The following is a 16,576-nucleotide window of genomic DNA, read 5'->3' on the forward strand; positions in this document are numbered from 1 at the left end:
CTGTGACATACTGCACGATTTCTCTTTGCAAAGTGGCAAATATTGTTTTTATAAAGCTCACAGCAATACTTCCATTTTGGACAAATCCTTTTCTCTAGAGAGCCAGATTTGAAGTGATTTCTTAAAGCTTAAAACTCCAAAGAACCAACCACATTGCTATAAGCTGTAACAAAAAACTGCGTCTTCATACCGTGCCTGCAGTCTTCATCTGCCTTTCCATAGTTTTTCTGAAAAAAGAAAAAAATATATATTGTTAGACACAGCATAAGCAATAAGTACATATTTGCTTATGAATTTGTTTAAGGCAGCAGTTAAACAGAAACATGTGATTAATTCATCCAAGCACGGCCAGGAGTATGCAAACCTCTCTGATTTCAGTGAAACTGTCCTGTGAAACCCGTTCACAGTTGGTAATCAAAACTGCAGCTCAAATCTTAAATACAATCAGTAAATTCATTCTCCACTTGGGGATCCCTAATGCAGCCAAACTAGCACCACACACAACCTCCACCCCCTATACACACACACACACCAAGGAAGATATCCACAGACTTGCAGAACCCCAAAGGTTTGCAAAAGTACAAAAATCAATAGTCCTACTATTTGAAACATTTGCCCCCATTAAGAGATCAGATCTAAACTGCACTTAGGTTTAATCTCGAAAGCTGCTCTATGCAGGCAGTCTTGAAATTAAATTTGTACCAGATGTTAAGCAAACAAACACCTATCCGTTTCATCGGATACCTGCGACACACCCGCCCTGTTCCCTTTCCCCCAACCCTACTCAGGCAATGCAAACCCACTTCATCCGCCTTTCTAACCTGAAGCAGTGTCTCTCTCCAGCGACGGTACAACACAAATATTGTTTTAAATAAGGCAAAATAAAGAACACCCGTCCGTGCATCTTTTACTTTACCCAACAAAGAGGGCAAAAAACCCAGACCGTGTATGCCCACCTTCCATGAAAGCTAAGAGCGCGGGGACCAAGTATGTCTCCCACTCCAATTACGTAGCCAAGTAGGTAAATAATTGACTGCTAGCTCTGAGCAGCAGGATAGTGTGATGTCAATAAAGGCTTTTCGATTTCCACGTACTCATACAATAAAATCAAATTATTTTCACTGGATTCGATTGTAAACATCACACTCACGAGTTGCAAAGAAGAAGCGATTCTATAGAGAAGGCTCTCAATTTTGATGCGGTCGATTTCAGCCTGACACGCTTCTGGGAAGTGACTGGGAGGGTACCGGCTGAGGGAAAAGAGGGCCTCCGTGCAGTGCTTCACCGCCACTTCGTAATCCTGCTGTCTGAGTGATTCACATGCTTGTTCACATGACTTCTCTGGTCTTCTGTCTGCCATGACTCAGCGGCAGAAATCCTAATATGAATCAGGAGGGGTTTCAAATGCAGGTTAGCTTAAATACAAAAAAAATGGTCTTTCAAAACACACCTACATTTCCCAAGTGCTACTAACTGGCCCCCATCGCTATCCCAGGGTTCTTATATTCTGCTTGAGCCTCTGCTGCATACTAAATTCCTGCCGTTTCCCCCCCACAGCATTTCTCCTTGCACTTTGCATCTGTTTCCATTTTAAAATACTGTTATCTGTCTCCATAACTCTGGAATGAGTAGGTGATGCTCATGTCCCCTTTTACTGCAAACATCAACAGTAGTACCTCACAAGAAGCCATTAGCTTTGCATTTGTTTGCTTTACATTGGTTTGAAGTGCCACTCAGAGTTAATGTTCCTCTTGCAAGGGCAGATTTCTCTACACCTAAAGACAACTTCTACTATAACAAATGGTTTGGGGGAAAACACCACCACCATATTTGCATTAGGTGTTGTTATAATGCTACCCGCTAACAAACCTTTCCTTGTTTTCTCACGTTATCAGCCGTAATGGTATTTTATAAGGAATTTATATTGCAAAGACACATCTTTTCAGGGCTTTACACTGAAGTGGGAGTGGGGACTTGTTTGTCTTCACAATGTTTATCAATTATGTACTATTTTTCTAAAAATGTAGATTTTTCCAACACTTCAATATATGTGCCTTTTTACCTCACCAAAACATCCCAATGCCTGAGTTGGCACAGCAAATGGGGCTCTGTACCCCCCCCCCCATCGAGTCAAGGCACATAGTAGCCAAGACCAGCCAGGTTATTTTGGCACCCAAGGAAGAAATCCCACAACCACCTCTTCATGCAAAATACAGTAATTATAAATTAAATAACTAACCATTTTGTGGCATCCAAAATCAGCTGCCTGAGGCAGCTTCCTTACCTTGCCTAATACCCAATACTAATCTTCAACCGTAAACCAGCCCTGGTGTAACCTGCATTCTGGCCCCAACATATTAAATCATAATATTAGAATGAAGCAAAGCTTCAAATTCATTCATTTTCCTATTAAACTTTGCACCTTATGTTTGTTTCTGTATTTGGTAGAAAACCCCACTAAGACAAATCTTCTAAACTTATTTACCCTGGCCTTTGACACCCGAGGTGCACATTTTTAGGCCTCACCCTTTTGGTGACTGTAATTCTTTGTTTCTAAAATGGTTTTTAATATTTTGTTTTAAATTGCTGTTACCTGCCCTTGGACTTTATGGTGAAGAATGTAATAATAATAATAATAATAATAATAATAATAATAATAATATGCTTTAACTTAAAAATTAGGTTAATAGATAAACCAACTCAGTCCTATATAAGTGTCCTTAGGATTGCAGTCTTCAATCCCGGATACCATTTTACCATTTCTTTTACGGATGAGAAAATATTTATATGTAACTACATTGGTACCTCAGGTTACGAACTTAATTCGTTCCGGAGGTCCGTTCTTAACCTGAAACCATTCTTAACCTGAGGCACGCTTTCGCTAATGGGGCCTCCCACTGCCACCGCCACACGATTTCCATTCTCATCCTGGGACAAAGTTCTCAACCCAAGGTACTACTTCTGAGTTAGTGGAGTTTGTAACCCAAAGCGTTTGTAACCCAAGGTACCACAGTAATACAATTTTTTCAAACAGCTCTACAAATGATTTTCTCAACGTAAACATATGTGGACATTTGTCTCCCAACATTTATGCCAATAACAGGCTACTATTTGGTTGTAAGTCGTTTTGGTTGCCTTGAACAAGATAACAAATTTAATAAATAACGAACATAATAATTACTGTGAAGATGTCCTGACACTTGCCTCCTAACAAATGCTAATATTCCACCCCCAAATTTTATTTAAAACAAAGATAAAACAACTACATACGATCAGAGCATCATCCCCGAACACTGTACTCCACAGAGCTTTGTCAAAGGGTACATGCTAAAATCGTCACACAAACCCAAAATGATACATAATAACCTCCATCGCTTGGACTATTCTCTGCAACTAAAATGTTATATTGTATCAGCAGCAGCAGCGCTAGTCTACAGGGTTTATACAGGAAGGAGAAAAAATTATAATTAAAATCTTTAAATACGAGAGCTTCATGCAAGCCAAACTGTGATGTAGACCATATGCATCGTTCTGTCATATGCCTCATTGTTTGTATAAACTATAAAATTGCCCTGTTGCCAATATTCATACTTGATACTAATGCCCGATACTAATCTTCAGCTGTAAACTATAAGCAGCCATCAACTTTCAACACAGTACTGAGAACTGCACTTCCCCGTTTTCTGCCCACACCAGTGTGTGAAACTGAGTTGCTGTGGGTGGGGACATTTGAAGCCTTTCAGACATTCGTTGTAACATTTGCACTGGACATGATGGCTTGCTCAGTGATTTTTGTTTTAACTGAGATGTACAGTGGTAAAAAGGTAAAGGTAAAGGTACCCCTGCCCATACAGGCCAGTCTTGACAGACTCTAGGGTTGTGCGCCCATCTCACTCAAGAGGCCAGGGGCCAGCGCTGTCCGGAGACACTTCCGGGTCACGTGGCCAGCGTGACATCGCTGCTCTGGCGAGCCAGAGTCGCACACGGAAACGTCGTTTACCTTCCCGCTAGTAAGCGGTCCCTATTTATCTACTTGCCCCCGGGGGTGCTTTCGAACTGCGAGGTTGGCAAGCGCTGGGACCGAACAACGGGAGCGCACCCCGCCGCGGGGATTCGAACCGCCGACCTTTCGATCGGCAAGCCCTAGGCGCTGAGGCTTTTACCCACAGCGCCACCTGCGTCCCCCTAATGTACAGTGGTACCTCGGGTTAAGTACTTAATTCGTTCTGGAGGTCTGTTCTTAACCTGAAACTGTTCTTAACCTGAAGCACCACTTTAGCTAATGGGGCCTCCTGCTGCTGCCACGCCACTGCTGCACGATTTCTGTTCTCATCCTGAAGCAAAGTTCTTAACCTGAGGTACTATTTCTGGGTTAGCGGAGTCTGTAACCTGAAGCGTATGTAACCTGAAGCGTATGTAACCTGAAATGTATGTAACCCGAGGTAACCCTGTACTGCCCTTCATCCAAAGATCACAGGGTGGTTTACAGTACAAAAGCACAAAACATATAACGCAACAATAACCTCCTCAACAGATTTAAAAGACCATAGATTGTTTAATCAGGCAAAGGCCTGGATGAAGAGAAATATCTCACACTCCAAAACCACAATGCTACAATGTTGTTGCTATTTGGTATTATGGAGCTACAATACTATTGTACGATAATGCTAATTTTAAAAATACAGTAGTATTAATGAAAAATCTTTCCATTCATGGCTATTTTAGCAACATGGTGAATGACAGTGGCTAGAAAAGTGGGGGGGGGGGGGCTTAATTTTATGGCATTCCAGCCCAATGGTGTTATAGTCCTATACTCTCACATTCCATGGAACCAGAAGTATTTTAACAATAACAGAATAGGATCTTTCTCTGGCATAATGAGCCTTCCCATTATTTTCCTCCCCCTGAAGTCCCCTGTACACTCTTCCCCCCACTTTTTTGCAAAACACTTAAGAGGCTCTGTTTATAATCAAGCTGCGTTGTCCTTGCCTGAGAGCCTAGGTGAAATTGCCTCAGTTCCCAAGGTGAGAGCTGGGGCAGTTTCACCTGGTGTCTCGCAAGAAGAGCCAATGCAGCCCGTTTTTTTCAACATTGTGGTATATCGCCACACCGCAATGTTTAGCTGGCGATAAGCGGTGATGTTGAAAAGCTGATATTGCCCAGCTCTAGTAACTGCATGCCATTTCTTAGAAACCGTGACAAGCTCTCAAGTGCCTTTTTATTGCAATCAAAAAGAGGCATAGTTGGCTGCAAAAATATACTTCATTTGTTTCATTTCAGAACAGTTCCAAATCTACCATTATACAAATACCAATTCTCTGAATGTCATGGCTATGACATGCATTTAAGTTCCCTATCAATTTAATTGATATCCCTGCCTGTTTCTTGGGAGAAAGGCAATGACAAACCTAGACAGCATCTTAAAAAGCAGAGACATCACCTTGCCAACAAAGGCCCGTATAGTTAAAGCTATGGTTTTTCCAGTAGTGGTGTATGGAAATGAGAGCTGGACCATAAAGAAGGCTAATCACCAAAGAATTGATGCTTTTGAATTATGGGGCTGGAGGAGACTCTTGAGAATCCCATGGACTGCAAGAAGATCAAACCTATCCATTCTGAAGGAAATCAGCCCTGAGTGCTCACTGGAAGGACAGATCCTGAAGCTGAGGCTCCAATACTTTGGCCACCTCATGAGAAGAGAAGACTCCCTGGAAAAGAACCTGATGTTGGGAAAGATTGAGGGCACAAGGAGAAGGGGATGGCAGAGGATGAGATGGTTGGACAGTGTTCTCGAAGCTACCAGCATGAGTTTGACCAAACTGCAGGAGGCAGTGGAAGACAGGAGTGCCGGGCGTGCTCTGGTCCATGGGGCCACGAAGAGTCGGACACAACTAAATGACTAAACAACAACAACAATCAATGTAATGCAATCTCCTATTACCTATGTTTGGAAGCAAAAAGGCAAAAGTTTAGAAGGTAAAAATGTTTCTTTTCCACCAGCCCTTTGGCTTTTAATTATGTGGCCTCCTTCAGGGAGTGGGAAATCTCAGTCCTGCCTTTTATAAATATGAATGTGTTTTAGTCTGTTTTAGTTTTATGTAGCTTTTAATGCATATTTCTATGTCGCTTTGAGTAACTTCTTATAAGAAAAATGACTAATAATTTCAAATAATCATTATAGTAAGTACCAGCCATTCTTACAAACACTGATGTTTAGTGCTCATTTTGTATGAAAGCACAAAGCACTTCCTGTAGTATAATGATCAAGCTAACTTACAACCCAGTTTCTGAGCCATGCTTCAATGCTATTTATTTACAGTCAGATTTTAAAATGACCATTTTAAAATGGCCAGAATATTTCTGGCAAGAAAATAAAGAAAACACATGAACACAACTATTTGCAACAAAACGAACTGAAATCAATTCCCGCACGCCTGCTGAATTTCACCTCTGAATGAAGCACCAAAGAATTTGCTTTGTAAAAATGCTTATAAATGAACCCCCTGCCTAAGAGAAATAAAAACTTTTAAGGGAAGTGTTAGAGGAAATTGTTGGTTTTCGTTACGTAAACATTTAACAATACCTTTTTACAGCCTGTCTGGGTCTCAGGCACATCTACAGTTCAAAGGCATTAATGTGATTTTTTAAAATTTATTTTTTACTATTCATTCCTAGCTTGCCAAATTATTATCTCCATGATCGAACTGCAGTTTAGGAGAGAAGTTTGGCTGGTGGGAAATCACATTTTCCACAGGAATCTTTGGATCATTCAAACTGTATCCTAGAACAATCCTGACAAAGTTCAAAGCAACACCAGTTTTTCTTTATTAAATTGGAAAATGCTTCGGAAAAGCCACAGTGGAAACAATGGGATCAGCATTCATCTTTTAAAGGGTTTACCTTTTGAATACCCTATGTCATCCCACCAGTAAACCAAAAGGAAAGCATTCACATCTGGTCAGCGTTTTGTACTGCAGAATACCCACCCACCACCATCAAAAGATAAAATATTTTTTTCACCAACATCTCTAAAGCTCTATACTTTAGATACGTTTGTTCTCATTGCTCTGTCAGTTGCAGATCCTATTGTCTAGCTGTCTGGCACACTAAGTTGTACATGGATAAGGAGACAGTCCGATGGTGGGGGAACATCTAGCCTACAAGCCTAATTCTTGGTCCACCAAGCCATTTTGGGAAAAGCACACCTACCTCCCACAGGCATGCCATTATATATGAAGTCAGGCGCAGGGAAGTTCAGGCCACAGTTAAAAGAATGAAAAATTAGGAGCACATGTTTAAGTATGCGTCCGATTCTTACATGCACACCATCTTAAATTCAAGCCAGGATGCAAAAGATTTTCCTTCGCAGATGCAGCTCTTTGATAGACTGTGGAAGACTTTGTCCACAAACAGCAACCATATATAGCTATCAAATAAGTTTAGAACTAAATTTATTCTCAGGGATCATTATGGTAACTGTTCAGTTGCGAGTCATGGTAAAAATTTCTTGGAAATTATGCTCAGCAACTTTAAAGGGCTCTCCTACTTTTCAATGGGCACTACGTAAAAAAAATAAATTCATTTTATTTCTGTTACCCTGTGCATAACAACCTAGAGTCTTTTTGTTTCAGCTGCCCAAAGACAAAACAAAATTCATATCTCAAGGAAAGGACAAAAAGGTTTTTTACTTATCTTACAGAGCAGTAAAAGGAAAATTACAGAGTTGAACAATGCTGAAGTTTTGTCAGATAGTGTTAAAACGCACAAAGCAATTGAATAGGTTTCCCCATAGCAATGCATTGTGTGAAAAGAAAAAATGCAAATATAAATGGCCATAATTTCAGTTGTGACATTTGGCATAATGCATTAATATTAACTCTATGAACACATTTCTGATTCTGGCTTAGAAACGACACATTTAGGATCTGGCTTTAAAACTACCTAGGGCTGATTCACAGACAAGGAACTAGTGACTACTAATGAACTAGTGACCACTGTACAGTGGTACCTCGGGTTAAGAACTTAATTCATTCTGGAGGTTTGTTCTTAACCTGAAACTGTTCTTAACCTGAAGCACCACTTTAGCTAATGCGGCCTCCCGCTGCCACGCGATTTCTGTTCTCATCCTGAAGAAAAGTTCTTAACCCGAGGTACTATTTCTGGGTTAGTAGAGTCTGTAACCTGAAGCATCTGTAACCTGAAGTGTATGTAACCCAAGGTACCACTGTATAAAGGCTTATGCCAATAGCCCACATTCACACAATATGAAAAAAAGAGTGGATGGAAGGGTGTAAGAATTCTATGACCAAGTGTTTATTTGTGTAAGCCCCAGTTCACATTAAATATTTTAATATTTTATATGCAGTGAGTGAAGGTATGAGAGTCCTAAGGCTTAATCCACATATATAACCTATGTACATAGGAGAAGCCTCAGGATCCCATTTATTAAGTACTACCTGACTGAAAAGTTCCTCCCTGCAATTATGAAAATCATTCTAGAATTCCCTCTAGGTAGAAAAAGTTGCTCAATGACAAGGGTAATAATATGCTAGTTGACTTCTAGCAACTAGTGCTTCCTCTGTGTGGAATATTTGATATACTAGGCAAGTGGCGTTGTTCTTGTAACTTCCTTTTGCAAACTTGAAACCACACGCCAGAACTGGAGAGCAAGACAGAGCCATGGGCAGCTGCACGTGCCATAATCAACTTAATGCTGCTGGCACAACTACTTTTTGGCTCTTTCCTCCACCCTTTGCCTTGCATCAGCCGGAACTTCTGCTGTTACGAAACAGATAAAGCAAAACCATAAGACTGGATTAAAGGTAAAGGTAAAGGTACCCCTGCCCTTACGGGCCAGTCGTGACCGACTCTGCGGTTGCGCGCCCATCTCACTTAAGTGTCCGGAGACACTTCCGGGTCACGTGGCCAGCGTGACGAAGCTGCTCTGGCGAGCCTGCGCCAGCGCAGCACACGGAAACGCCGTTTACCTTCCCGCTATAAAGCGGTAGCTATTTATCTACTTGCACTTAAGAGTGCTTTCGAACTGCTAGGTGGGCAGGAGCTGGGGCCGAACGACGGGAGCTCACCCCACCGCGGGGATTCGAACCGCCGACCATACGATCGGCAAGTCCTAGGCCCTGAGGTTTTACCCACAGCGCCACCCGCGCCCCTTACTGAATTGCCTACATTTAAATGAAAACCAATAAGCAATGTTAGAAATACCAAATACCCTATCCTGGAATTATGGCACATGAGATGGTTTCTCATTATTTCTGTACCATATAGAAGAGAATCAGACACTTTGCAACGGCATGCAGTGGTACCTCGGTTTACGAATTTAATTCATTCTAGAAGTGCGTTCTAAAACCAAAGCATTCTTAAACTGAGGCACGCTTTCCCTACTGAGGCCTCCCACCGCCGGTGCCCTTCCACCGTTCAGCTTCCGTTTGTCTTCTGGGGCAAAGTTTGCTAACCGAAACACCTACTTCCGGTTTTGTGGAGTTTGTTGTCCAAATCATTCGTTAACAGGACTGTTCGTAGACCGAGGTACCACTGTACTAGTGGCAGCAATTTTACTCTGATTTTATATCATACATTTTCAATTGAATATTTTATTCTGGTACCTTTGTGTTGTTTTCTTTGTGACCCTAGTTAAAAGATTAAAACATAGAAAACTATTTAAAACTTCACATGTTATCTTCCAATACATAGGGTAAAAAGGTAAAGGTACCCCTGCCCGTACGGGCCAGTCTTGCTAGACTCTAGGGTTGTGCGCTCATCTCACTCTATAGTGAGCCAGCGCTGTCCGCAGACACTTCCGGGTCACGTGGCCAGCGTGACAAGCTGCATCTGGCGAGCCAGCACAGCACACGGAACGCCGTTTACCTCCCCGCTGGTAAGCGGTCCCTATTTATCTACTTGCACCCGGAGGTGCTTTCAAACTGCTAGGTTGGTAGGCGCTGGGACCGAACGACGGGAGCGCACCCCGCCGCGGGGTTTCGAACCGCCGACCTTTCGATCGGCAAGTCCTAGGTGCTGAGGCTTTAACCCACAGCGCCACCCGCGTCCCTTAATACATAGGGTATAGGGTATCAAAAATATCAGAGTACCATTGCACAACTTGCAACCCACCAGGCTGAAAACAGCCTACCCACAGTATGCATGGCTGCCCGTTCAGGAGATGGGTAAACCTCTGCTGCTGCTAAAAGACAGAGAATGCCACAGAGAAAGAAAGAGCAACCCCTCTAATATCCCAAGGAGGAATTATTCACAGAGAAGTTACAAGTAAAAGCCACTTGATAGTTTAGCAGTGGTCAGCAAACTTTTTCTGCAGGGGGTCAGTCCACTGTCCCTCAGACCTTGTGGGGGGCTGGACTATATGGGGGGGCAGGAGAGAACGAATTCCTATGGCCCACAAATAACCCAGAGATGCATTTTAAATAAAAGGACACATTGTACTCATGTAAAAACACCAGGCAGGCCCCACAAATTACCCAGAGATGCATTTTAAATAAAAGGACACATTCTACTCATGTAAAAGCACGCTGATTCCCGGACCGCTCGTGGGCCGGATTTAGAAGGCGATTGGGCTGGGTCCGGCCCCAAGGCCTTAGTTTGCCTACCCATGGTTTAGTGCTTAGAGTAGCTGAAGAGATCCTCAGAACTGGGACTTGCAGGCTTTAGAGTCTTTCAGCAATAATGGGTACCACAAAGTGTAAAGAAAAAGTAAATTGGCTGGTGTGTGGGGGAAGACAAGGAAAAATAAAGTTGTTTGTGTCATTCCTCAGTAGTCACAGAGAGTCCTGAGAATGGAAGGAGTTGTTGGCTGAAGATAAAGAGACACATATACAGTGTCCCCCCCCCCCCAGTCCTTTCCCCCATCTCAGACCACTGGAAAATTGTTGAAGAACTTGATGGGCTATTGTTGTACAAATTGTAATGCAGTGTGCTAGATGCTGTGCAATTTTAAATGTATTTTTACAGACACACCACCTTAATGAAACTCACATACCACCAGTGGTCCATGGACCACTGTTTGGGAACTCCTGGGATCGTATAAATATCACCCTCTTCTGGACACACAAAAAGCTGTTTTTAAAAAAACAATTTAATGGTTGGATAAATGGCTCAAAAATAAGACAAAAATAAACATGCAAAAAGGAGTATGTGCAGAGTGGAACCAAAGTGAGCATTTATCATTTGGAAAACCACACACAGTTATGCACTACTGGTTGATTTGATGCATTCAAAAACTCCATTTGCAAAGAATATATAACCATTTTAGAAGGGAAACATGCTGCAGCCCACTACCTGGGATACGTTCACATGAAGAGTTACTTCAGTTTAACATGTTCTCAGCATGATTCGATTCCTCTACTGTAGCCCATAGGGAATGGCTGCATCTGCAACTTTCTGTACCTATCCATCTTCCTGGAAGCTCTCATGAGTTTCCTGACCAAAGCTGCAGTCCTATACACACTTGCACGTAAGTCCCACTCTCTCTTTCAGTCTCAGACCCTGATCTACAATAGCAGCATAACTTTCAGAGTTATTATTCCTATAATTTATATTCCACTCTTCTGTATCAATATATACTTGGGGCAGCTCCCAAGGATTTGAAAGGCAATAACAAAACTAATTGTAGCAGCAAAACCAAAAATAATGTAGCTGTTGTAAAGATTACTTAGATGATAAATGCAAAGTGTGTGTAGCACTCTAAAGTGCTACAGAAATGATAAAAATAAATATAAATGTACCTTGCAATATGGCTGGTCCTCCTGCTATGGTATGGTGTCAATCGAGATACAACAGATTTACAATCTTATATTTCCCATTTGTATTATTTTAATATGCTGTTTGGAAGGAAACCGATTTGGTTTTTCTTTTCTCAACAGAAAATGGTGCAATGAATTGCAGAAATATATTGACCGGTCTTTTAAAAATACATGTTTACCAATATAGTATAAAACACTCATAAGGCTTAATTTTGCATCTGTACCCTTGATGCCCTTTCTTCTTGCAGCTTCTTATGGGCCCCACAGATTGTTATTGGTTGTGGAAAGGAAAAACACACTGAGTGCTTCTCACTTATGTGCTGTCTGTGCACTTTTTCCAATCTAAGAGAAATCATGAAAAGATATTGGTGAAGATTGAGTAGCTCTGTCTGAGCCTTAGGAAATATATATTGATCCTTACTGACCTTCTGACCTTTTTCAAAATACTTGATTTAATTCTTTAAGTGAAAGAGCTGTATTCCACTGTCAGAGCACCATATGGACCACAGAAATATCTTAAATACTTCTTGAGACAAGTGATTATGGTTCTTTTGCATTCACTATAGAAAACATAATGGCATGCCCATTTTTCATTTAAAAACTTCACTAGAGTATATATGACTGTGGCTGACTGACAACAGCAATAAATCACTACCTAAACTTATCAGTCTTTCCAATCAATGTTTTCAGAATGAACTGCATGAACCTATCCCTTAAAATGTATCACAATAGAGAGGAAGGAAACCATTGATTGAAATAAGAAATATGCCTTCAAAGTTGAGCCCTTGGAAAAGCACAGCAGGCACCCCAAAATCTTGAAAATAATAGCTGAATAATAATAGAAGTTATGGCTTGTTAGGGAATTAAAAGTTCTAAGAAACTATTTGGCTGCTTAAATTACCATCCTTCTCTTCCAAGCACTCCAGTGGGTAATAAACATTTGCAAGAAATGCAATGGGATGTATCCAACAGTGTCCTTCACACAGACGGAAGGCTCTTTGGTCCATGCTTCATTCTGTGGAAAGGGGACATAATTTCTGCAGAGTCTGCCTCCCCACAGTGGCCCTTTTCCAAGTCATTTCCAGTAGGTCCCCCCTTTCACCTTCCAGAGCTTTGAGGAGTGCAAACGTCACACACATACACACAACTTTTACATCCCCCTTCAGAAAAAATAGCTTAAAACTCAGTTTTGCTGAAAGATGGCTCTCCCAAAAAATGCAGAAGAGGGAAGGCAGTTTGCTTCACCTTCCTGACGTAATATCTATTTCTCCACCAGCACCCACAGCAGAAAGTTTTTGGGGGAAGTTTTGGCCCAGAACTGCCATTTATTGCACACCATAGCAGCTTCCCCCACTCCCCATGAACCAAAAAACAATCAAAATACTTCAATACACATAAAGCACACACACTGTGTGATCCCCAGTGTGAGCAACAGCTGTGGTTCTGGTAGGAACCATTGCTCATGTGGTTCAAGCAAAGAGGATTCAAAGATAAGATGCATGAGGGATGAACTCTGTCAGTAGTCACACAGCGGCAGGGGGAGGTGTTTAAAAGCCCTTTATCCAATCAAGGAGATAAGAAGCTAAACTGCATAAAGGGAGCACCGTGCCAAAGCCTCTGTTGCATTTTACAATGGTAAAAACTTTTGCCTACATTTTGTTTCATGCCAGTCAGTCAATGCCAAGACCAATACTAGTGTGATTTTCTTCGTATATATGAAGGTGACTTTTGCCACCATCATGCATTATGTCACGGGGGGGGGGGGGGGGACACGCACTACCAAAACACAACAAAAAGCAAGTTGTCAGTGGCATGTTCTCACACACTTCCGACAATAATCAGAGGTGTCCTGAGCCAGAGAAAATGGTCAGATGCATATAGAGAACTATGTCTAACATGTGCATATCTTCCACAGCCTTGAGAAAACTATTAACAGTTCATCAGGTTAAGAACAGTTTCAGGTTAAGAACGGATCTCCAGAACAAATTAAGTACCTAACCAGAGGTACCACACTGTTAACATACTGTTAAATATGTGGTGAAAGCTTTAACTTTTTGGTATGGCTTTTCTGAGTCTAAAGGGATATTATCACTGGCTAGGAAGTGATTCAGCACTTACAGGTAGTTTTAAGTCTTGTAAATTTCTTCAAACATCCCAAGAACTACTATTTCTAGTATTATTTATACTAGAATTCCCTAGGTCAGGAATGATTATCCTGTGGCTCTCCTGTTATTAGACTACAACTCCCTTCATTCCTGAATCCTAACCATTGGCCATACTGGCTGGAGATGATGTGAGCTGATGTCCAACAACTTACAGTTCCCCGTCCCAGCATTAGCTCATGCTACTTTTGCAAAACAGCCATCAGTGATCATTTTCTTACCTACCGCACTTTAATCCACAATCATACAAACACATACAAAGGGTCCAACATTGCAAAATATACTGAAAACATCTGAATGATTCCAGCAGGGTTCACTCTACACAAGACAACAATAAAAACAGACCAGTTTCACAGCACTTGAAGATTTTTTCATTCTAACGGTTGATATTGCAGCTTGTGAAGGAAAGCAGTACACTACATGCCAATCGTAAAGCAAACTAACAAAAAACCTGTTTTCTTTGGAATTGGTAGGAAATTGGGCATTTGCATGGGTATTACCAATAACATTAATATACCAAGTATATAAAAAAAGAAAATAACAGCTTTTAGATATTTCAATTAGTGTCCCAACAGAGTAGTTATCATTTATTTAAAATGCAAAGGCAATTCTCTTCAAGCCCCGTAGCAAGTTACATTTTTACAAGAAAGAAATATTTGACAAGGGACATATGGAAAATGCTTGAACGGTTACTGCATATTATCCTAAACAATCCTCAACAATCTGCTTTTAGCCCAGTGGTTTTCTAAGCTTCCCCCAAATACACAGTCCAAACCAGGAAATTTATCAGCTGCACACTCCATGCATTTGAGACTTGCGTCCCACCCAGAATATTTTGATTTAATCACAGCAGCTAGGAAGGGTAGAGCAGAGAACTCTGAATGAAAATAGTGCCTGAATACATTATACAAAAGTCCCAAATAAAACCTATGCTGCTGATTCTTTGAGCTGAAACTACTTCTGTAAGAACTTCTGGGCAAGGTTCTCAATTTGGTGCTACATAATGTTAAGGAAACACAGTATTAAGAGTTAACTTATCCCTCCTACAGTATCATGTACTTTTACCTGTCCTATAGTCACATGTGATCTGTGCCGTTATTAGTCTAGCAAAGATATTAAGAAGAATAGGTAGACATATTCCTTCTTACTTGGTCACATTAAAACTGCATCTCAAATGACATCCTCTGAGCAAGGATGAAAGTGGAAGTTGAGAATACTGAAAGGAGTTGCTCCTCCAAATGCAAAGCAAAATTAGCCAATGTAAATCTACTTCTTGTGCAAGGGAGTGGGTGGTGCTGTGGTCTAAACCATTGAGCCTCTTGGGCTTGCAGATCAGAAGGTCAGCGGTTCAAATCCGCATGACAGTGGTGAGCTCCCGTTGCTCTGTCCCAGCTCCTGCCAACCTAGCAGTTCGAAAGCACACCAGTGCAAGTAAATAAAACAGGTACCACTGCAGCGGGAAGGTAAACGGTGTTTCCGTGCACTCTGGCACTCATCACAGTGTCCCGTAACAGAAGCAGTCTAGTCATGCTGGCCACATGACCCAGAAAGCTGTCTGTGAACAAACACTGGTTCCCTTGGCCTGAAAAGCAAGATGAGTGCCGCACCCCATAGTCACCTTTGACTGGACTTAATGGTCCAGGGGCCCTTTACCTTTTAGCTTACTTCTTGTACATAATTTGGGAAGAGATAAAGGTAAAGGTGCCCCTGACCATTAAGTCCAGTCGTGGCCGACTCTGGGGTTGCGGCGCTCATCTCGCTTTATTGGCCGAGGGAGCTGGCGTACAGCTTCCGGGTCATGTGGCCAGCATGACTAAGCCGCTTCTGGCGAACCAGAGCAGCACACAGAAACGCCATTTGCTGGCCACATGACCCAGAAAGCTGTCTGTGGACAAACACTGGTTCCCTTGGCCTGAAAAGCAAGTTGAGTGCCGTACCCCATAGTCACCTTTGACTGGACTTAACGGTCCAGGGGCCCTTTATCTTTCAGCTTACTTCTTGTACATAGTTTGGGAAGAGATAGGTAAGGCAAATTAGCAACCCTATTCTAGCCTTATAGCAATTGCTGATTTTTTTTCAAGCATTGTCATACTTTTGCTGGAAACTGGCATGGTGACATAGCAAGCACCCACAAGCTTAGTGTTGCCATAGTTCAAATGTAGCCAATATGCTGCCCTCCAGATGTCACTGACTACAAATACCGTCATTTCTGACCATTAGCCATGCTGTCTGGGGCTCGTGGGAGGTGAAGTCCAACAACATCTGGGTGGCACAATGGCTACCCCTGCCTAGTTAATCAAGTTCTGACTTATTTTGTAATGCAACTCATTGCCCAATGAATAGATCAGCAATTTGGTTTCCCAGCTTACTTTTTTCCAGCGAAGTTTCTAGTCTCTGTCATTTGAGAGATATTAGGCAAAATATTCTTCCCAATTGCTCAGCAAGAAGAAAGCCTTGCTCCCTCCTGCCATCACCCTCGCCAACTGGTGAACGTCACAGCAACATATCTTGCTTTATATTTACCTCTGTTGAACACACTGATCAATGAAGAAGATAAGCAGGATTTCAATTGCCCTCCTTATCAATAACAGCAGATTGGCAAGGGTTTTAATTGGATTCAATACAGAGCAGCACAGTGTG

At 41.8% G+C, this 16,576-nt stretch overlaps 1 protein-coding gene across 6 annotated transcripts in view; it reads right to left on the reverse strand.

Moving 5' to 3' along the window:
• Positions 1-16,576, reverse strand: part of HELZ (helicase with zinc finger) — a 126,545-nt gene that overhangs the window by 91,946 nt on the left and 18,023 nt on the right. For 4 of the 6 annotated variants that reach the window (XM_083427187.1, XM_083427185.1, XM_083427188.1 and 1 more), the window contains 2 exons: positions 1,151-1,378; positions 191-227 (listed from right to left, as the gene is read on the reverse strand). In XM_083427187.1, coding sequence (XP_083283313.1) covers positions 191-227; positions 1,151-1,360 — 247 coding nt within the window. In that variant the 5' untranslated portion in view covers positions 1,361-1,378. The remainder of the gene's footprint in view (positions 1-190; positions 228-1,150; positions 1,379-16,576) is intronic. The other 2 variants (XM_083427190.1, XM_083427189.1) reach the window with 1 other exon arrangement.

This window comes from Podarcis tiliguerta, assembly GCF_965153285.1.
Source record: "Podarcis tiliguerta genome assembly, chromosome: 2".
Classification (NCBI taxonomy): Eukaryota; Metazoa; Chordata; class Lepidosauria; order Squamata; family Lacertidae; genus Podarcis; species Podarcis tiliguerta.